Here is a 22,951-nt window from a genome sequence, read left to right on the forward strand (position 1 = left end):
GGAAGTGCTCAGGGCCTGTAAGCAAGTCAAGTGAACTAAAGGGGCCCCCATGGCCAAGCATACATCCTTGAGGGTCTGTTTTCAAGGGCATGGAAGAGTTGCTGAGCCACAAGGCACACTAGAGTTTCATGCTCCCCTCAGGCAGGTGGCCTGTCACCTGCATGACTCAGTCACCCAGGGATGACCCATTACCCCCAAGGCAGAGAAGTGGCAGAGATGGCCTCTCTCTCCTTCTGAAATGAGGAGACAGTCACTGCTGGCCAGAGGCAAGAGGAAGTGAATTCCCTTTAAGTATGCTATTTCCTCACCCTAGGGCCAGGGTAGACAAGCTTTCAAAAATGAGCCAGTTAGTAAATCTTTGAGGCTTTACGGGCCAAGAGACAAAATCAAGATTATTATGTAGGTACTTATATAATAAGAGAGAAAACATTTCCACAAACTTTCTGATGGAGGTCAAAACATAATAATTGAGTACAATTTTTTTTTTCCCGTAATTCATGTCTACAAATGAAAATAGAATTCCTTTTCTATTGGGATAACATTTCCCTTATTGGATATCAGAGTGAGTGTCTCCTATTACAAAAGGGACTGCAGGTGTTCAGGCAGAAGGCCAGGTTTTATTTTTTTAATTTTTTTATTGAAAAAAATTTCTTTTAATATTTATTTATTATTTGGTTGCACCAGGTCTTAGTTGTGGAATGCGGGCTTCTTAGTTGCGGCATGCATGTGAGATCTAGTTGCCTGACCAGGGAATGAACTCAGGCCCACTGCATTGGCAGTTCAGAGTCTTTTTTTTTTTTTTTTTAACATCTTTATTGGAATATAATTGCTTTATGATGGTGTGTTAGTTTCTGCTTTATAATAAAGTGAATCAGCTTTACATATACATATATCTCCATATCTCCTCCCTCTTCCATCTCCCTCCCACCCTCCCTATCCCACCCCTCTAGGTGGTCACAAAGCACCAAGCTGACCTCCCTGTGCTACGCAGCTGCTTCCCACTAGCTATCTGTTTTACATTTGGTAGTGTATATATGTCCATGCCACTCTCTCACTTCATCCCAGCTTACCCTTCCTCCTCCCCGTGTCCTCAAGTTCATTCTCTATGTCTGCGTCTTTATTCCTGTCCTGCCCACAGCTTCTTCAGAACCATTTTTTTTTAAGATTCCATTTATATGTGTTAGCATACAGTATTTGTTTTTCTCTTTCTGACTTACTTCACTCTGTATGACAGAATCTAGGTCCATCTACTTCACTACAAATAACTTAATTTCGTTTCTTTTTATGGCTGAGTAATATTCCATTGTATATATGTGTCACATCTTCTTTATCCATTCATCTGTCGATGGACACTTAGGTTGCTTCCATGTCCTGGCTATTGTAAATAGAGCTGCAATGAACATTGTGGTACATGACTCTTTTTGAATGATGGTTTTCTCAGGGTATATGCCCAGTAGTGGGATTGCTGGGTCGTATGGTATAGTTCTATTTTTAGTTTTTAAGGAACCTCCATACTGTGGCTGTGTCAATTTACATTCCCATCAACAGTGCAGGAGGGTTCCCTTTTCTCCACACCCTCTCCAGCATTTATTGTTTGTAGATTTTATTTATTTATTTTTTGGCTGCGTTGGGTCTTTGTTGCTGTGCGTGGGCGTTCTCTAGTTGCGACTAGGTGGGCTACTCTTTGTTGTGGTGTGCAGGCTTCTCTTGTTGCAGAGTACAGGCTCTAGGCGCGCGGGCTCAGTAGTTCTGGCACACGGCCTTAGTTGCAGCATGTGGGATCTTCCCAGAGGAGGGCTCGAACCCATGTCCCCTGCGTTGGCAGGTGGATTCTAGCAGTTGAATTCTTAACCACTGCGCCACCAGGGAAGCCCCTGTTTGTAGATTTTTTGATGATGGCCATTCTAACTGGTGTGAGGTGATATCTCGTTGTAGTTTTGATTTGCATTTCTATAATGATTAGTGATGTTGAGCATCCTTTCATGTGTTTGTTGGCAATTTGCGTATCTTCTTTGGAGAAATGTCTGTTTAGGTCTTCTGCCCACTTTTGGATTTGGTTGCATGTTTATCTGATAATGAGCTGCATGAGCTGCTTGTAAATTTTGGAGATTAATCCTTTGTCAGTTGCTTCATTTGCAAATATTTTCTCCCATTCTGAGAGTTGTCGTTTCATCTTGTTTACAGTTTCCTTTGCTGTGCAAAAGCTTTTAAGTTTCATTAGGTCCCATTTGTTTATTTTTGTTTTTATTTCCATTTCTCTAGGAGGTGGGTCAAAAAGGATCTTGCTGTGATTTATATCATAGAGGGCTCTGCCTATGTTTTCCTCTAAGAGTTTTATAGTGTCTGGCCTTACATTTAGGTTTTTAATCCATTTTGAGTTTATTTTTGTGTATGGTGTTAGGGAGCATTCTAGCTTCATTTTTTTACATGTAGCTGTCCAGTTTTCCCAGCACCACTTACTGAAGAGGGTATCTTTTCTCCATTGTATATTCTTGCCTCCTTTATCAAAGATAAGGTGACTATATGTGCGTGGGTTTATCTCTGGGCTTTCTATCCTGTTCCATTGATCTATATTTCTGTTTTTGTGCCAGTACCATACTGTCTTGATTACTGTAGCTCTGTAGTATAGTCCGAGGTCTGGGAGTCTGATTCCTCCAGCTCCATTTTTCTTTCTCAAGATTGCTTTGGCTATTTGGGGTCTTTTGTGTTTCCATACAAATTGTGAAATTTTTTGTTCAAGTTCTGCGAAAAATGCCAGTGGTAGTTTGATAGGGATTTCACTGAACCAGCAGATTGCTGTGGGTAGTATAGTCATTTTCACAATATTGATTCTTCCAATCCAAGAATATGGTATATCTCCCCATCTGCTTGTATCATCTTTAATTACTTTCATCAGTGTCTTATTGTTTTCTGTATACAGGTCTTTTGTCTCCTTAGGTAGGTTTATTCCTAGGTATTTTATTCTTTTTGTTGCAATGGTAAATGGGAGTGTTTCCTTAATTTCTCTTTCAGATTCTTCATCATTAGTATATAGGAATACAAGAGATTTCTGCGCAGGGCTTCCCTGGTGGCGCAGTGGTTGAGAGTCCGTCTGCCAATGCAGGGGACACGGGTTCGTGCCCCGGTCCAGGAAGATCCCACATGCCGCGGAGCAGATAGGCCCGTAAGCCATGGCCGCTAGGCCTGCGTGTCCAGAGCTTGTGCTCTGCAACGGTAGAGGCCACATCAGTGAGAGGCCTGCATACCACAAAAAAAAAAAAAAAAAAAAAAAGGAGATTTCTGTGCAATAATTTTGTATCCTGCTACTTTACCAGATTCGTTGATTAGCTCTAGTAGTTTTCCGGTAGCATCTTTAGGATTCTCTATGTATAGTATCATGTCATCTGCAAACAGTGACAGCTTTACTTCTTCTTTTCTGATTTGGATTCCTTTTATTTCTTTTTCTTCTCTGATTGCTGTGGCTAAAACTTCCAAAATTATGTTGAATAATAGTGGTGAGAGTGGGCAACCTTGTCTTACTCTTGATCGTAGTGGAAATGGTTTCAGTTTTTCACCACTGAGGACGATGTTGGCTGTGGGTTTGTCATATATGGCTTTTATTATGTTGAAGTAAGTTCCCTCTATGCCTACTTTTTAGAGGGTTTTTATCATAAATCGGTGTTGAATTTTGTCAAAAGCTTTTTCTGCACCTATTGAGATGATCATATGGTTTTTATTCCTCAGTTTGTTAATATGGTTTATCACATTGATTGATTTGCATATACTGAAGAATCCTTGCATTCCTGGGATGGACCTCACTTGATCATGGTGTATGATCCTTTTAATGTGCTGTTGGATTCTGTTTGCTAGTATTTTGTTGAGGATTTTGGGATCTATGTTCATCAGTGATATTGGCCTGTAGTTTTCTTTCTTTGTGACATCTTTGTCTGGTGTTGGTATCAGGGTGATGGTGGCCTTGTAGAATGAGTTTGGCAGTGATCCTCCTTCTGGGATATTTTGGAAGAGTTTGAGAAGGATAGGTGTTGGCTCTTCTCTAAATGTTTGACAGAATCTGCCTGTTAAGCCATCTGGTCCTAGGCTTTTGTTTGCTGGAAGATTTTTAATCACAGTCTCAATTTCAGTGCTTGTGATTGGTCTGTTTATATTTTCTATTTCTTCCTGGTTCACTGTTGGAAGGTTGTGCTTTTCTAAGAATTTGTCCATTTCTTACAGGTTGTCCATTTTATTGGCATAGAGTTGCTTGTCGTAATCTCTCATGATCCTTTGTATTTCTGCAGTGTCAGTTGCTACTTCTCCTTTTTCATTTCTAATTCTATTGATTTGAGTCTTCTCCCTTTTCTTCTTGATGAGTCTGGCTAATGGTTTATCAGTTTTGCTTATCATCTCAAAGAATCATCTTTTAGTTTTATTGATCTTTGCTATTGTTTCCTTCATTTCTTTTTCATTTATTTCTGATCTGATCTTTATGATTCCTTTCCTTCTGCTAACTTTGGGGTTTTTTGTTCTTCTTTCTCTAACTGCTTTAGGTGTAAGGTTATGTTGTTTATTTGAGATGTTCCTTGCTTGTTGAGGTAGGATTGTATTGCTCTAAACTTCCCTCTTAGTAGTGCTTTTGCTGTATCCCATTGGTTTTGGGTCATCGTGTTTTCATTGTCATTTGTTTCTAGGTATTTTTTGATTTCCTCTTTGATTTCTTCAGTGATCTCTTGGTTATTTACTAGTGTATTGTTTAGCCTCCATGTGTTTGTATTTTTTACAGATTTTTTCCTGTAATTGATATCTAGTCTCATAGCGTTGTGGTTGATAAGATTTCAATTTTCTTAAATTTACGACGGCTTGATTTGTGACCCAAGATATGATCTATCCTGGAGAATGGTCCATCAGCACTTGAGAAGAAAGTGTATTCTGTTGTTTTTGGATTGAATGTCCTATAAATATCAATTAAGTGCATGTTGTTTAATGTATCATTTAAAGCTTGTGTTTCCTTATTGATTTTCAGTTTGGATGATCTGTCCATTGGTGAAAGTGGGGTGTTAAAGTCCGCTACTATGATTGTGTTACTGTTGATTTCCCCTTTTATGGGTGTTAGTATTTGCCTTATGTATTGAGGTGCTCCTATGTTGGGTGCATAAATATTTACAATTGTTATACCTTCTTCCTGGGCTGATCCCTTGATCATTATGTAGTCTCCTTCTTTGTCACTTGCAATAGTCTTTATTTTAAAGTCTGTTTTGTCTAATATGAGAATTGCTACTCCAGCTTTCTTTTGATTTCCATTTGCATGGAATATCTTTTTCCATCCCCTCAGTTTCAGTCTGTATGTGTCCCTAGGTCTGAAGTGGGTCTCTTGTAGACAGCATATATGCAGGTCTTGTTTTTGTATCCATTCAGCCAGTCTATGTCTTTTGGTTGGACCGTTTAATCCATTTACATTTAAGGTAGTTATTGATATGTATGTTCCTATTACCATTTTCTTAATTGTTTTGGGTTTGTTATTGTAGGTCTTTTCCTTCTCTTGTGTTTCGTACCTTAAGAAGTTCCTTTAGCATTTGTTGTAAAGCTGGCTTGGTGGTGCTGAATTCTCTTAGCTTATGCTTGTCTGTAAAGGTTTTAATTTCTCCATCAAATCTGAATGAGATCATTGCTGGGTAGAGTAATCTTGGTTGTAGTTTCTTCCCTTTCATCACTTTAAATATGTCTGCCACTCCCTTCTGGCCTACAGAGTTTCTGCTGAAAGATCAGCTGTTAATATTAAGGGGATTCCCTTGTATGTTATTTGTTTTTCCCTTGCTGCTTTTAATATTTTTGCTTTGTATTTAATTTTTGATAATTTGATTAATATGTGTCTTGGCATGTTTCTCCTTGGATTTATCCTGTATGGGACTCTCTGTGCTTCCTGGACTTGATTGACTGCTTCCTTTCCCATATTAGGGAAGTTTTCAACTATAATCTCTTCAAATATTTTCAGTCCCTTTCTTTTTCTCTTCTTCTTCTGGGACCCCTATAATTTGAATGTTGGTGCGTTTAATGTTGTCCCAGAGGTCTCTGAGACTGTCCTCAATTCTTTTCATTCTTTTTTCTTTATTCTGCTCTGTGGTAGTTATTTCCACCGTTTTATCTTCCAGGTCGCTTATCTGTTCTTCTGCCTCAGTTATTCGGCTATTGATTCCTTCTAGAGAATTTTAAATTTCATTTATTGTTTTGTTCATCATTGTTTGCTCTGTAGTTCTTCTAGGTCCCTGTTAAACATTTCTTGTATTTTCTCCATTCTATTTCCAAGATTTTAGATCATCTTTACTATCATTACTCTGAATTCTTTTTCAGGTAGACTGCCTATTTCCTGTTCATTTGTTTTGTCTTGTGGGTTTTTACCCTGCTCCTTCATCTGCTGTGTGTTTCTCTGTCTTCTCATTTTGCATAACTTACTGTGTTTGGGGTCTCTTTTTCGCAGGCTGCAGGTTCATAGTTCCTGTTGTTTTTGGTGTCTGCCCCCAGTGGCTAAAGTTGGTTCAGTGGGTTGTGTAGGCTTCCTGGTGGAGGGGACTAGTGCCTGTGTTCTGGTGGATGAGGCTGGATCTTGTCTTTCTGGTGGGCAGTACTGCATCTGGTGGTGTGTTTTAGGGTGTCTGTGACTTTATTATGATTTTAGGCAGCCTCTCTGCTAATGGGTGGGGTTGTGTTCCTGTCTTGCTCGTTGTTTGGCTTAGGGTGTCCAGCACTCTAGCTTGCTGGTCGTTGAGTGGGGCTGGGTCTTAGCATTGAGATGGAGATGTCTAGGAGAGCTTTCGGTGTTTGATATTATGTGGAGCTGAGAGGTGTCTGGTGGACCAGTGTCCTGAACTTGGCTCTCCCACCTCAGAGGCAGAGTCCTGACACCCAGCTGGAGCACCACCACCCTGTCAGCCACACGCTCAGAAGAAAAGGGAGAAAAAAAGATAGAAAGAAAAAAATAAATAAAATAAAGTTATTAAAATAAAAAAATAATTATTAAAAATAAAAAAATCAAAAATTAAAGAAAGAAAGAAAGAAGAGAGCAACCAAACCAAAAAACAAATCGTCCAATGATAACAAGTGCTAAAAAGTATACTCAAACAAACAAAAAACGGACAGACAGAACCCTAGGACAAATGGTAAAGCAAAGCTATACAGACAAAATCACACAAAGAAGAATACATATACACACTCACAAAAAAGGAAAAAGGAAAAAAAAAATCTATATATATTAAAAAAAAAAAGGAGGAAGAGAGCAACCAAATCAATAAACAAATCTACCAATGATAATAAACTCTAAATACTAAACTAAGATAAACATAAAACCAGAAACAAATTAGATGCAGAAAGGAAACCCCAAGTCTACCGTTGCTCCCAAAGTCCACCGCCTCAATTTTGGGATGATTCGTTGTCTGTTCAGGTATTCCAGTGATGCAGGGTATATCAAGTTAATGTGGAGATTTAATCCACTGCTCCTGAGACTGATGGGAGAAATTTCCCTTTCTCTTCTTTGTTTGCACAGCTCCTGGGGTCCAGCTTTGGATTTGGCCCTGCCTCTGCGTGTAGGTCACCTGAGGGCGTCTGTTCTTGGCCCAGACAGGACGGGGTTAAAGGAGCAGCTGATTAGGGGGCTCTGGCTCACTCAGGCCGGGGGGTGGGAGGAGTACAGATGTGGGGCGAGCCTGCCGCGGCAGAGGCCAGTGTGACGTTCCAACAGCCTGAGGCGCACCATGTGTTCTCCCAGGGAAGTTGTCCCTGGATCACAGGACCCTGGCGGTGGTGGGCTGCACAGGCTCCCGGGAGGGGAGGTGTGGGTAGTGACCTGTGCTCGCACACAGGCTTCTTGGTGGCGGCAGCAGCAGCCTTAGCATCTCATACCCGTCTCTGGGGTCCGCTCTGATGCGCATAGCCGTGGCTCACACCCGTCTCTGGAGCTTGTTTAGGCGGTGCTCTGAATTCCCTCTCCTTGCGCACCCTGAAACAGTCATCTCTTGCCTCTTCAGCAGCTCCAGACGTTTTCCCGGACTCCCTCCCGGCTAGCTGTGGTGCATTAGCTCCCTTCAGGCTGTGTTCACGCAGCCAATCCCAGTCCTCTCCCTGGGGTCTGACCTCCGAAGCCTGAGCCTCAGCTCCCAGCCCCAACCTGCCCCGGCGGGGGAGGAGACAAGCCTCTCAGGCTGGTGAGTGCCAGTCGGCACCGATCCTCTGTGCGGGAATCTCTCCGCTTTGCCCTCTGTACCCCTGCTGCTGCGCTCTCCTCCATGGCTCCAAAGCTTCCCCCCACCCCACGCCCCCATCTCCACCAGTGAAGGGGCTTCCTAGTGTGTGGAAACCTTTCCTCCTTCACAGCTCCCTCGCACTCGTGCAGGTCCCGTCCCTATTCTTTTGTCTCTGTTTTTTCTTTTGCCCTACCCAGGTATGTGGGAAGTTTCTTGCCTTTTGGGAAGTCTGAGGTCTTCTGCCAGCATTCAGTAGGTGATCTATAGGAGCTGTTCCACATGTAGATGTATTTTTGATGTAACTGTGGGGAGGAAGGTGGTCTCCACGTCTCACTCCTCTGCCATCTTGAAGGTCTTCGGGTGTGGTGTCTTAATCACTGTGCCACCAGGGAAGTCCCTAGGGGGCCAGGTTTTAGCTGCAGCCCATTGCTTATTGACCCCTGGTATGAGGGGTGGAGGACAACTTCATGCATGGCCCCCTAAGGCTCACCAAAGCAGTCCTGTGGATATTCCAAGGACCACTGTCATCTCTTTAAGTGAAAAGATGAAGCTCAGCTGCAGGGAACCTTAGCATAGTGGTTCTAGAAGGTTGCCTCTGACTGATGCTGCTCTTTATTCCTGACTCCTCTGGTGGGGTGACCAGGAACCTAAGCTGTGCCACCTGGGGTGTGTGGTGGCTGAGCTGGAGGCTCTCAGCTACCCTCCCAGTTCCTATCCTGTGTCCCCTGTGGGGAGATAGTAGGAAAGAGCGTGGTGGAGAGAGGGCTGTTGTTCCTTGGCCTGTCCTCAGTTTTTTCAGAACACAGTTGGCCCTCCATGTCTGAGGGTTCCACATTCGCAGATCCAACCAACAGTGGTTTGAAAGTGTTTAGGGGAAAAAATTTAAGGAAGTTCCAAGAAGCCAAACTTGAATTTGCTGCACCAGCAACTATTTACATAGTATTTTCATTGTATTTACAACTATTTCCATAGCATTTACATTGTATTAGGGATTACCTGTAATCTAGAAATGATTCAAAGTATGTGGGAGGACATGCATAGGTTATATGCAAATACTTTGCCATTTTATATAAAGAACTTGGGTACCTGCAGATTCTGGTATTCCTGGGTTGGGGGGTGTTGTCCAATCACCACCACCCCCCCTACTAAGGAACAGCTGTATTCAAAATTGAGTGCAATTTAGTAAGGTTTGGTTCCACTTTCATTTACTAGATTACATGAGACAAGAATGTGATTGTGACAGAAATAAAATAACATATCAAGTTGGACATCTGAGTTTCACCAGGAGCTGCATTGTTGAATATTTATCTCCATCCACATTGCCACAGTATATCAAGGGAACAATTACATATAATGAGTATTGTAAAATAAATTTTTACATTGTAATTTTTCTGCTTTTGAATTATGTTTTACCTTATTATTACCTTTAATATGTCAGTGTAAGGCTGCCAACTATCCTTTTTTGGGAAAGGAAAGGTTGCCCTTTTACAAGCAAGATGGTAGCTTGCTTACATTTTTTGGTGCTAAATGTCCTTTCTCCTATGAAATTATGCTGGCTAGGTAGTAGTAGATTGATGTCCTCACTTGGCAAAATAAGAAAAAAATTCATGAAAGTTTGTTATTCCTTGCTTCCACGTCACCTATTTTTGGATAATTCATCAGAGCATAACTTCTCAAGCCTGGAGAAATACAGCCTTAGGTATCACACAGTCTACCCCTTCATTTTGCAGAAGTTGAAACTGGCCCAGACAATGGAGTGACTTGTTCAAGATCACACAGACAGTAAATGGAAAACTAGAGAGAGTTCCCTGGTGGTCCAGTGGTTAGGACCTAGCGCTTTCACTGCTGGGGCCAGGGTTCGATCTCTGGCCAGCAAACTAAGATCCTACAAGCTGTGAGGTGTGGCCAAAAAACAAAACTAGAAACAAAACTAAACCAAGTGAGTTAACTTCTTTCCATCTTTCTAAGCTGCTAAAAAGCACTTTATTACCAAGAGCAAAGGAAGGATGTTGCACAGGTGCTGGCTTAATTGTGAGGCTCTCATGTATAATAGATGTTATTTTTATTGATGTATTATTGATGGGGTATTTTCTGTATCCACTGAATGGCAAGGACTACTAGTCTCCTGTGCTTCTTGCCACACCTATGCGTACACATGAGGAAGCTGTGCTGATTACATAGCATGTAAATAACAAGGAAGTGTGGCTGAAGCACTTGAAATAGGCTTGAGGTGGTTATTTGGGTGGAAAATCTAAATTCAGAAACTAACAGTAAGGGAGTCAAGAATCTTCTTATGAAATCTCCTGGGCTCGGGAGAGAACTCCCACAGTCAAATGCCAGTTTTTACCAAAATAGGAACCCTCACTTCTATATTAGTTAGCAGTTTTAGCCTTTCCAAGACAGTGTTTGGGTAAATATTGGGCACAGTCCATTAGCAATGAACAGGTGACACTGTGGTGGGAGGTTAGGGAATTGAGAGAAGCAGAAGCAAGACCTATGGCTGGGCTGAGTGGCTGGGGTGTGGGATGGGTATAGCAATCCCAGAAGCCATGTATTTCAAAACCAGTGTTGGATGCACAGGGCAGCTTCAGGTGAACTCCAAGTTCAGCCCTGGCACTGTCCATCGCCACACCATGTTCTATTATTTCACTGCCTGTTGTCCCGTTTAAGAACTATTTTAAAATCACATTTAAAAAGCTTGCACTCGAGAGGTGCCAGGCTCCAAAAATACGTAGAAGTAGACTTCAATGAATGAAACACAATCTCCATCCCCTACAAACTGTAAATCACTAGATGTCTCCGGAGAGACAACCATTTGGACTTTCTAACCTCATCAATCCAGGGCAGCCAATTACTAGGAGTACATACCACTGCCACTCTTGTGGGATATTTATGTACAGTTGACCCGTGAACAACTCAGGGGTTGGATATATCAACCTCCTCACAATCAAAAATCCACGTATAACTTTACTCAGCCCTCTGTATCCACCATTCTGCATTCTCAGATCAAAACAACCTTGGATTGTGTAGTACTCCAGTATGAATTTAGTGAAAGAAATCCGAGTATAAATAAACACACGCAGTTAAAACTTGTGTTGTTTAAGGGTCAACTGTACTTTATTCTCCCAGTAAGTGCAAGGCTTTCCTCAACAGCAGAGTGAATTTGCTTAGGAGGAGGAGAACAGATGAAGATGGCAAACAGCAAATCCAAAATGAGTACTTTTAATTTTTTTATACTTTTTTTAACCCTAAGTAAAATATGTTGTTGAGTCCTTTTTTCGTAAGTGGTATGTGTTTACTATATTTAAATTATTTCACTACTAAATACGGTACATTTTGGATTCTAAAAGAGTGAAATGTTTCAGGACTTCTCACTGATTTATTTAATTCAATATTTTGATTATCTTCTATGTGACAGGGTAGTCTTTTTCTACTATTTTTTAAACTTTGCTCCTTTTTGGTAAATGCCAAGGCTGGCATGTTTGAATACACAACCCTTGCCCAGTTCTCTTGGAATCACTCTGTCACTAACCCCTAGTAGAAACTTCAATGCTTCATTTTACATAGACTCTCACGTAAAGTTTTTCTTTTCAATTTTTCTTCCCCCAAACATACAAGCGATTTATCATATTGCCTGTGCTATTTTGAATATACACACGGTGCATTTATTGTCTGCTCCAGCCCTTACATCTCAGTGGAAATTCAGTTGGCTAGGTCTGGGGTCGGCAAACTTGCTCTGCAAAGTGCTAGATGGTAAATGTTTTTGGCTTTGCGGGCAGCTGCTCAACTCTGCTGTTAGGAAGTGAAAGCGGCCGCAGACAATACATAAGCAAATGACAGTGGCTCTGTTCTAATAAAACTTTATGGACACTGAAATTTGAATTTCATATAATTTTCACGTGCCACAAAATCTGCTTCTTTTGATTTCTTTTAAGCCATTAAAATAAACTTGAAAACCATTCTTAGGCTGTACAATAACAGGCAGCAGGAGGGCCGCAGTTAGTCAACCTCAACGCTAGAGGAGTCAAGCTGTCTCCTCTGGCAGGGATCAACACCTGACCCTGACCTCAGTGACTTCTCCCAACCACCTGTCCGGTCTCTAGAAGGCAGACTCCCGTTTTCAGGATTATAAGGGGGCGTGAGGGCACTACACCATCACGAGTGCACGTCCTCCTTGGCAGGCCACTTATCAGCCCATTTAGGGTGGTAGGAGTCCCAAAAGGGCTTGCAAGACACAACGGGGCTCGGGCTCCAGCGCAGTAACACTCTGGAAACACCTCCAGGCCCCACGGAGTCTGCGCGGCGGGGCGTCAGGCAGGTACTCACCGGGCGCCAGTTCGAGTGGTCCCAAGCAAAGCGGCACAGGCGACTGCCAAGCGCGCCTGTCACTAACCCGCCGCAACCCCCGAAGCTCGTTAACCGAGAGGCCCACGGCCCCTTCTCCCGTGCCCCTCCCGGGTGAGAGGCGGCGCAGGGCAGAGGCGGCCAACTTAGGGCTCTGCCCAACCCTGAGCGGACGCAGCGCCCGGCTCCGGCCGGCGTTGGATGGGGCGGGACTCCGGCGAGCGTGGTTGCGCGCGCGCGCTCCTGCCCAGTCCAGCCCTTTCCCGTCCGGGGCGCGCGCGGCCAGGCCGGCCCCGGCGCGAGCCTGCGGCGCCCCCGTTCGGCTCCCGCTGGTTCGGCCGCCGCGCGCGCCGCCGTGCGCGCCGCCCGCGCTCCTGCAGCGGCGAAGCTGGCAGCCGGGGAGCCAATTAGCGCTCCGCGAGGCAGCGGCTACTTCCTCGTCTGCCCGGCTGCGCGCTCTGGACAGCTCTGTCGGCCGCGGGGCGGGGCGGGGCACTTCGCCGAGCTGCTCTGCCTGCCTCTGCTCGTCCGGCTTCCCGGGGTGGACGCAGGTCCTTGAAGGCGCACCACTGCAAACCAGACATAAAGAAACTCTGAGGCGCCCGGAGTGCCGGCTGGAGGGGCATTCGGTTGGCTTTTCGTGCGTGGTCTTTAGAATCAGCCGCTCCAGGAAGAGAGATGTCCAAGCCGCCACCCAAACCGGTCAAACCAGGTAAGGAAGGTGCTCGCTGGGTCCCCTGGCCGCCGCCGTGCCCTGCGCTCCCTCTGCCACTTGGCAGGGCAGATCAGGCACGTACCCGGCCCCGAGCCTCGCTTTCGATGCCACCCACCAGGGTGGGAGTTGTTAGCGTTGCTGTGTTCGCTGCAGGGGACGGATCGTTTTGGATAGCAAGAAGATTTTCGAGGAATTTTTAAAATTTGATTTGTAAAGAGGAGTCACCCTCGGCTTTGCAGCATTGTCATTAGCTGCAACTTTCCAGTCGACGTGATGGCTACGTCCCATTGAGATTTCCTGGAAGACAGGGCCATTGATCTCCCTTAGGAAAAAAAATTAAATAAATGTCTTGAAATGGTTTTTTAGCCACTTCCTCTTTTTTTTTTTTTTTTTTTTTTTCAGTGTGTGTCGCTGTCAAGTTTGAGCTCTTGACCGGCCAAAGCGAACGGGAAGTGCGCTGCTGGTAGGGTGGGGTGGGTGAATGAGTGTCCGCAAATTGACCTCGAGATCTTGGGAAAAGCTTTTAGAAAGCTGTACTCGAGCTCCTGACTAGAAGAATCTAGGCTGCGGCAGAGTAATCTCAGCTATTACTCTTCGGAAGTGTCACTTTATCATGCAGTACAAGTCGTTTGCCTGCGCTCCCTCAGTGAATTAGGCGAGTTAAACTGGAGAGGGTGAGCTTACTAAGTTCCTCAAGCAGCTTTCTTGGCCGATAGTCCTTGTTCATTTTTTATTCGATCCTTGGAATATTTTCTGGGACATGGAGAAAGGAGAATTTAAAAGCGACTGAGGTATTGCAGTTCAACACTGTAATAAACTCTTTCGTGCATTCATTGAGTAGGTAGTTACTGAAAACGTGGGAAATGGAAGAGAAGTGGATCTGAACTTTTTTCTTCCAATCTCATGCAACTTCATTCAGTATAGCACAGGCTGAAATTTATCCATTTACATCAAATTTCGAAGTAACCTTGATTAGGAAGGAGTAATTTCAGTGATTAATTTTTTTCTTGATTTTTCTAAACTTTAGTCAAGCACTTCAACTTTCATGGTTATCCAGTTTTCTTCCTTTACCATCATACAGTGGTAGTTTCAAATCATTTTATTTGAAAATTATGTACATACTCACATATATGACATAGTCATTCACTGAGGACTTAAATTTTGCTGGGCTGGGTGTGACTTTGTTGGCACTTTGGCTCCGCTGTAAGCAATGGTGGAGAAAGGCTGGAAGTGGGCTCTGTGCTTCTTTAGATATGGAGTCTGATGAGGAATTTGCATTTTAAGTCTGTTTGTAGGACGCAGCAGCCTTCTAAACTCAGATGTAAATCAGGACCTCAAGTAACCAACAAAGAAGAGTTGTTCTTTGATAGCTAAACAGAGTACTTTATTTCAAAGAAGGTCCTGAAAAGCCGTTCATGAGGTTTTTCATCTCTAGACGTTAAGTGATGTCTGTGCTGTAGCAGGAGGGACATCAACGTGATGTGTATGTGTGTGTTTGCCGAGGTGTCGCTTAGGGATCACACGGTCATGGCCGTGAAACCCCGGAATACTAACCAATAAGGCCACTGAGGAACTCCCTCACAAAGACTTTTTAAAAAGAGACTTTATTCTGAGTCTTGAGGTAAAGATGGGCCAAAAGATGTTGAATGAGATTTGGACTAGAATCCTCTCATTTTAAGCACGTTTGATAACCTTCCTCTGTAGTTGGAAGCCTGATGTCTGACCTTGACCAGTTCTTTTAAATGGCTTATTGATTTTGGTGGTGGAAGTAAAGTGGCATAAATATTTCGCTTGTCTTGGGAAAATAAATTAGTGGGACTTTGAAGAAGCATACGTCAGTGTTTTGGGTTCTTTCATATTTACAGTAAAAACATCATAAAACTTCAAAGATGTCACACATATGTTGCTTATATAACACCTTTGAGAGGGAAAAGGTTTTCACCTAAAATGATCTGAAGTTTTGTATAATTTTTTCTTCTCTGAATTAATGAATTAGTTAAAGGTGAGATACGGAGTTGGCTCGAGGTGTGCACATGAATAATTCTCCTTCATAAACTTGATGCTCTGTTAATACTTGATGGCAGAATGAAGTGTGAGAAACATCTTGAAAACTCCAGAATGATGATGATGATTTTAATAGTAATAGTTAACATTTACTTGGCCCTGAGTGTCAGGCACTGTGCCAAGTACTTTGTATGCTCTGTCTCATTTAATTGTTCTAATTTCCCTATGAGGTGGATCCTAATATCCCCATTTTATGGATGAAATAGGACTTAGTGAGGTTAAATAAACTTTGTAAGGTCTCAAAGCTAGGAAGTGGTTGGTTTGGCCTGGGAATGGCACAAAAGCCTTAACTGGAGTCTATGCATTTTGGGCAGAGAAACCTGTGAGGGTTCTATTAGGTTGGACTGGGTTTACTTGGGCAGCCACCTTTATTAACTTATGCAGTTGTATTATTTGCATTTGCTTTGTATAGCTCCCCTCTTTAATTGGATCTGTATTAGACTATTTGACACTTAAAATTGTTTTTTAATTTTATATTGGAGCATAGTTGATTAACAATATTTGACACTTTCTGAGAGTAGAATAGTCTCTTGTTTCTTTGTAACTGCACAGCAACTAAACTTTGTATGTGTGGCAGTTACATAAAAAGTCTTGATACATAATAAAGTCTTTGTCTAGAAGAAAGCAGGGGAGACTGTGATTGGGCATATCTTGTAGCTTCACATTAAATAGCAAAGGCTGGAGGCAGTGTCCATCAACACGACTTCTGGAAGTAGTGGGGTCCCCTCCCTCTTGTGTTTTCAGCGTTCCCATGGTTTGACTTCAATGGGACTAAGTGATGAGCTTTTCTGACATGCCTCTGTAAGGGAGAAAAAAACTTTTCCTCTACCCACTTAGGTTTGATATCTAGTTACTGTGAATTAACTGAATTAAAGTAACAAAAAACCAGATTAACAGGAGGAAAAGGCATACAAGTTGAATTGATGTTTTTAATTTTATGTGTATAAGGGCTATACAGAAAAGAAGGGAAAATCCAAAGAAGTGGTTAGAATTGGACATTTATATACCACTTTAACAAAGGGCAACACATTGTAGAGAAGTGACTAAAAGGAAAGAGGCGTTGAACTTCTGGGGGAGTAAATTGTGGGAAGGTAGAGATATGGGGAAACTAATGGAAAATAAGAGTTATTTTAGTAAGGTTTGCTTATGCAGACTCATCTCTGTGCCATCTCTATCCCTGGTGATAAGGGTTCTTCTCCTCTGTCTTTAATGGGGGACCTACAGGAGGAGGATACCTTCATGGGGAATTTATGCCTTGCTTTCAGGCAGATGGGGGAGGGCTCAGAGTCCTTCCTGTGTCTGCCTTTTCTCAATTGCCTTCAACTCAAAATAATCCTTATGCCAAAGTGGCATACTTTAGGTTGACATTTTCTGATCCCCTTCACCTCATACTTCACGTCCAATGAAGACCATCGCCAAATTTGTCCTCACTTGCTTAATGGCCAGGGTAAGCAAAATACATGGGGGTAAGGAGAGGAAGAGAGAGAGGGGGCAGACACACCCTTTTAGTGGGCTGATGTGAACTATTCAGTCAAAATTCTCTATTGACTTGTCATTCATATTTCAATAAAGCTGGGGAAAAAAGATTCTCTATCAGATAAATTAAGGGACTTTGGGAAAAGAGTTTCAGACACCAGTATGGAAAGAGATTTCTGATTCTTACTGCATGGTACTCTATTGTACTTATTTAACCAGACCCGTATTAAAATGTGCTTTGATTGTTTCCACTCTTTTGTTATAACAAATAGTGTTACAACAACCTTGTTGCTTACCTGTGTGAGTATATCCACAGGACAAAGTCCTGGCAGTGGGATTGTTGTGTCAGAGGGTATGTGCATTGCCATATTCACAGACATTTCCAAAATGCTCTCCAAAGAGGTTGTACTAATATACTTTCCTACCAAAAATGTGTGAGCACGCCTTACACAGAAAAATTACAACGCATGTGATAGGAGATATTATCAAAGTGTGGTCAGAGGTCTAGGAAGTACAAGGCAAGGAGCTTGAGGAAGCCGAAAAGGTGTCACAGAAGAGGGGAAAATTAAGCAGGGTCTTGAATGCTGAGTAAGAATTTGGTAGGCAGAAAAGAGGGAAAAGTCGTTTGACGTGGACAGAAATGAAATAACTTGGCATGACGTCCTGCCCACGTTTGATTGACTGCGTAGGAGCTGAGCTTCGCTCACAGAAGCCAGGGGGATTTGGTGTGGAACTGTGAACCAGAGAAATTTGTTCTGAATTAAAGAGAAGGCCGTTTGCCTAGCGTAGCAGGTTGTGGAAAACAGTATCGCTCCACACAGAAAGCAAGCATTTGAACGTCCACATGTGAGCCATCTACTCACGTGCTTATCTGTTTGTTAGAGTGTTAACAAGAGCTGTGGGTGGTAGTTTGCAGAAATGAGCTAAAGAGGGCCACAGCTTCAACTCACTTACACAAGTCACTGGTGGGACTGCTGAGGCCACCTCCTTTTTATTAGTTCTCGCCAGTTGTTTCCCACTCACTGTTTGAGTATCTGTAGAATTTTTAGAAAGTTACAAGTCAAATCCCTCAACTTGCTCTCAGGGTAAGAGTTAGGGGAGAGTTTTGTATTTTGATTAGCATGTTCAACTTGTTAGCATCCCTTAGAATTTGATAAATTACCTTGGTTTTATATTCTTGGAACGAAAGAATGTACTCATTCTTTTCTTTTTTTTGTACCCCCCTGTGGACATGAATTTATTAGAGGAGCCAGGTCAGAGTGGGTACAAGTTGCAGGTTGAGAGGAAGGGGCAGGGGGCATGGGCAGCCCTGCCAGCCTGAAGCCAAGAAGACAGGAGGCCGGAGCGGGCACAGCCAGTAGAGCACTGAGTCAGCAGGCGAGCAGACAGGCTGTTCTTCACCCTCCAAGTGTCAGGGCCAACGGCAGAGCAGCAGCTTCGAGAGGGTGTGGAGAATGTAGGTGCCTGGCTCCAGTTGCGGCTAGGTGGGCAAGACAGTGAGGAAGCCCCCCACCCCAGGGGTCTTCAGCCACTGAGAGACAAGCTTGGGAGGGAGGGCAGTGCCACTCAGGGTTTTGGGAAGGGCACTTAGGTAAGACGGGCAAAAGGTGGAGGTGGTGGCTGTAGCAAGAGGGCAAGCCACAGAGGGGACAGTGGGATGGCGAGAGGCCGGGGGTCCCGGGGTTGGGGGGAGGGATCTGAGGGTTCCTTCCCAGTCTGGTGCTCCTGTTTCCCAGGAACCTAAAAGCAATTTAAATTCAAATTCAGGAAGACCCTAGAGATGGATCTAGGGTCTCTAGACCAAGTTGATTCTCTTGCTGGAGGGTCTGCCTCCAGCCTCTTACAATGATCTGAAAGCAGCCCTAGAGAGTCTTTCTGGCATCCCTTCACTCCAGGGATTTTGGTAGGTTCTGAGAAACTCATGGGTTCTATTTCAGGATTCTCTCATCTGTGAGGAAAGGCTTGATTCAACTCACTTGTATGAGACAAGGAAATTACTTCCACCTGGAGGGTGTTCTGGAGTGGCTGTTATCTTCTTGGAATTTCTTGACCCAATCCATGCTTAGGGGGAGGACCCCTCCAAATTCCAGCTCTCTGAGCATAGATGAGGGCAGCTAGAGGCTGAGAGGAGCTCCTCCAGGCTTTTGGCACAGTTGGCAGGTATCTCAAGACTCCAGATTTGGAAGATTCCAGAGTCTCATATTTCCTTTCTCGGAAACCAGACTCTTAGGACTATCTCTAAAATGTTGCCTATCCATGTTTACAGGGTTTGGGGGCTGCTTTTTGGGCCCATTGTTTTGATGAGTCAGTGCAAGTTTGTTGACAGTAGCCCTGGGAGGACCTAAACTGGTTTTTCAGGCAAAGAAACTGGCTGGGAAACATAGCAACAGACACCATTCCCTCCAAAGTTCGTTTCTGAACGGTATACCAAACCGGAGATAGTTTTCAACGTTGTTTTTCTGTTGAGGAGTAAATCGTTCTCTGTTATTCGTCTGTACTCAGGTTCTAAATCTAAGACACCCAAGCAGCTGCTAACCACCGCCTGGGCCTACGTTAAGCAGAGCCGTGAAGTGGGAGTCAACTGCTCAGGGTGACTGCCCACTTCCTCTTTCAGGGAGTCTGTCCCATCCATAGGGCTGCTTCTAGTTCTTGCCTAACACCTTGCCACTCTTGAGGGCCAATTCTATACCTAAATATTGGGTCTCTAAATGGTCCCTAGGACTTGACACTGGTTTAGTAGGAGCTCTGTTCTCCATAATGGGTTCCTGCCCATTTCCTGATTCGTGGTTGGTACTGGGTCTCTCTGATGTTTTGACATCTAGCCAGGCACTCTCTTATTAACTGGCCCTGGGATATCTGCTGCCCTGAACCCTTGTCATTAGCTTGCTTGGACACGTGCTCCATGTTGTACGGCCCTTTGGCTAACGCACCCGTGCCTTTCCAATATGCTGTGACCTTAAGATTGGCGTCGGTCTGTGTCTGCTCTTAGATGGATTTCCCCTGGGGCACCCATCCTTCAGACCTAACCTTTGGCACACCTGAGTGCCGTAGCCAGTTGTTGTTGGAGCTCTGATTTTGGTACCTCTGGGACCAGGGCCACATGCCCAGAGAGCCTTATAATATCCCGCTCAGGACCATTATGGTTTTCGTTGCTGACATCACCTGGAACTTGGTTTCCTCTTGTCTTAGTTCCACGGGCCTCTGAGAATAAACTCACTGCTTCACATCTGATGAGTAAATTCACCTGCAGTATTAAACCAATCATTGATTTATCAAAATCCCCTTCCCCAATGTGCTTACATTAAAAAATAAGCTATAAGTAAGATTCCTGAGACAGAAATTCGCTTTTCAAATGAACTAGTCTTTAGTAATAGGAATTTAAGCATAAAGATGGGCTAATTAGGGCAGATATTCTAGGACCAAGCTGTGATCTGGAGGAGAGGGATGCAGAATATAGTAATGGGAAATGGACATTAGTTTTGGGGTGAAGTTCTGGTCCCAGTTTTTTTTTTATTAACTTGCTAGGTCACTTTGATAAGCAGTCCCTAGACTGTTCTGGGCCTCAGTTTTTCGTTTGATTCTAAATCTGATTCTGAATCTTTATTGCCTTAGACTGACTTTTCACATAATTCCCCAAGTTTCGACATGATTTCATCCTGTGCTTTTTATAGAGGCCCTGGACATTTTCGATAAGCCCTACCCATCTTCCTGCTACTATCAGTGTTCAGTGCCACGTGAATGCAAACATGGAGGAATTAAATACTTTTTAAAGGCAGTTCATAAATCCAGATTTCTATGAGAGAGAGAGAAAAGAGAGAGAAGGATGGGAAGTGGGTTAGGGTGGGGACATAATGTATTCTTAATTAGGTCTGATCTGATTTCATTTAGGTCTCTGGCTACACAGGGCAGTGGAGTTTTGGGTTTTTTTTTTTTTTTTTTGCAGCTGCCTAGAAGGCAACATTGGGATGGCTCTGCAGAAATGTGTCTGGGGTCTGCATGCGCGGATTCCAGTAAGACCCTCGCAAAATGTAGCCATCATGTGGACGTTTGTGTTTGGAAAATGTATAACATTAATTATAACTCAATAATATCAGCTCCATAGATTTGAGATCTAAGAATATATCTTCGGCTAGTTTTGTTTTTTGTTTTTTTGGGCTGCGTTGGGTCTTCATTGCTGCGCACAGGCTTTGTCTAGTTGTGGTGAGGGGGGCCTACTCTTTGTTGTGGTGCGTGGGCTTCTTGTGGTGGCTTCTCTTGTTGCAGAGCACGGGCTCTAGGTGCGCGGGCTTCAGTAGTTGTGGCATGCAGGCTCAGTAGTTGTGGCTCACAGGCTCTAGAGGGCAGGCTCAGTAGTTGTGGCACACGGGCTTAGTTGCTCTGCGGCATGTGAGATCTTCCTGGACCAGGGCTTGAACCCATGTCCCCTGCATTGGCAGGCCGATTCTTAACCACTGCGCCACCAGGGAAGCCCTTTGGCTAGTTTTTAGAAATTAATTCTCTGTGTAAAATACTGTTCAGAATCCCCTTTTCTCCTTGTTTTTTTTTTTCCTGTCTTTATTGGAGGTGATAATTTTAAGCCATGAATTCAAGTTCAGACCTCGCTGTATAGAAATTCTCACATTTCATTCCAGGAAGGAGGGTTTTCAGTGCTTCTCTCTAAAAGAGGATTGACAGTCTTCCTCTAAGAGAGTGGTTCTCAGCCGACCCATCGCTCTGTCAGTTATGTAGATCTGACACACGAAACCAACTTTTTAAAGAAAATAACATTTACATGCTTACAGGGCTTCTGATATAATGACAGTGTTAATAACATAGAATTGTACTGACGGGAATAAGTTTTATTGCTATAACTTTAGAACTCACACACAAAAAATTTGTTTCATAGTTAAAAATTATTATTGTGCTCTTGAGTGTTAATTTTCCACTAAACATCTTTAAGACTGTAGGTAAAGAACTTCAATTTGTTAGGACAGATGACAAGAGAAGGCGGGGTACTTCTGCATATGGACGGTGGGTACTGAAGGAGGGCAAATTCCTAGTAATTATTATGAAAGCCTGCAATTTGGATGACCGTTGCATATTGGTGGAAAGCCATTGCCCTAGAGAGCATGGAGTTTTCCCTCTTCTGTCCCTTGGGCAGAGAGGTTATTTGCACTGTCTACCCATCCACATTGTAAACAACAAATAGTTCTGCAAGGTCAAGGGAAGGGACCAGCAGTATTCCTAGAAGTTTAAGAACAAATTCCAATGTCTCAATACTTTGCCTTCCCCCATGACCCTGTGTTAATAAAAAAGAGAAGTGATCTTCTGGGCATCCATTAATGAAAAAGAGTTAAGAAAAAGTCCAGAGCAATTTGCAGTCTCAGGAGTAGGTGTGAAAGGTGCCTTGGGCCTTCTAGTGGCTGAGGTTAGTCACTGTAAATAAGTGTAGAACCCTCAGGAATGTTATCACAGCTCCTGCCCAAGGCCTTGAGTAGAAAGGAGATTTTCATAAGAATGGTCCTGTAATTATTACCCTATGTTAATTATAACCCCAGAAAACTAGACCTTTTTGTTTGTCTCTCTGTAGCCTTGTCCTTCTCTAGGGGAAATCCTAAGGACTCCCTTCTCTCTTCCTCTCTTCCTCCTCCCAACAGCTGATCTGGTTTGGGAAAATACCTGAACATTTCTTGGGGTTAAGATTCTCCCCTGACCTTTTCCAGGAGTCACTTGGTCTCTTTGGGTCTTCCCAGACCTTCCAGCTGTAGCCCCTCCTTTCCATAGACAATCTTGACTTTCAGGACCAGGTGAGTTGGGCAGAGGAACTCATCACCTAGGGCATCCCCTTGCCAGGGCTGAGTCTTCAACAATGCCAGGTCTGGCCCTGGAATGGCCGATGGGCGTAGCTTCCACTAGAGGTGTCCTGTCCAACGTTTCTGGGGCCACTGGGCAAGGCTCACCACTTTCACGCCAGGAACGTGACCCTTTGGAATACTTCATAAACCTTTTGAAGGAGCACTGTTGTGTGACTTGAGAAAGGATGCAATTAGGGAAACAATTTCCAGTTTAAAAGCTGTTGTCTTAGTGAGTAGATGATCTTAGAAGGAATGAATGTCTTAGACATCTTGTTGGTTTCCTATAGATGGCCTCTCTGAATTCACTT

At 43.5% G+C, this 22,951-nt stretch overlaps 2 protein-coding genes across 3 annotated transcripts in view; one reads left to right on the forward strand and one right to left on the reverse strand.

Annotated features, from left to right (window-relative positions):
- NMRK1 (nicotinamide riboside kinase 1) overlaps positions 1-12,651 on the reverse strand; it is a 35,760-nt gene extending 23,109 nt beyond the window's left edge. For both annotated transcript variants that reach the window (XM_089913316.1, XM_022573493.2), the window contains exon 1: positions 12,537-12,651. The gene's annotated coding sequence lies outside the window, so the exon portion shown is untranslated. The remainder of the gene's footprint in view (positions 1-12,536) is intronic.
- Positions 12,652-13,124: 473 nt separating this feature from the next.
- The window catches only part of OSTF1 (osteoclast stimulating factor 1), a 48,767-nt gene continuing 38,940 nt past the window's right edge, over positions 13,125-22,951 (forward strand). The window contains exon 1 of the mRNA XM_022573486.2: positions 13,125-13,266. Coding sequence (XP_022429194.1) covers positions 13,233-13,266 — 34 coding nt within the window. The 5' untranslated portion in view covers positions 13,125-13,232. The remainder of the gene's footprint in view (positions 13,267-22,951) is intronic.

The sequence above is a fragment of the Delphinapterus leucas genome, chromosome 6, assembly GCF_059928025.1.
Source record: "Delphinapterus leucas isolate spDelLeu-1000000601 "Yukka" chromosome 6, BTC_Dleu_Yukka2, whole genome shotgun sequence".
Taxonomy (NCBI): domain Eukaryota; kingdom Metazoa; phylum Chordata; class Mammalia; order Artiodactyla; family Monodontidae; genus Delphinapterus; species Delphinapterus leucas.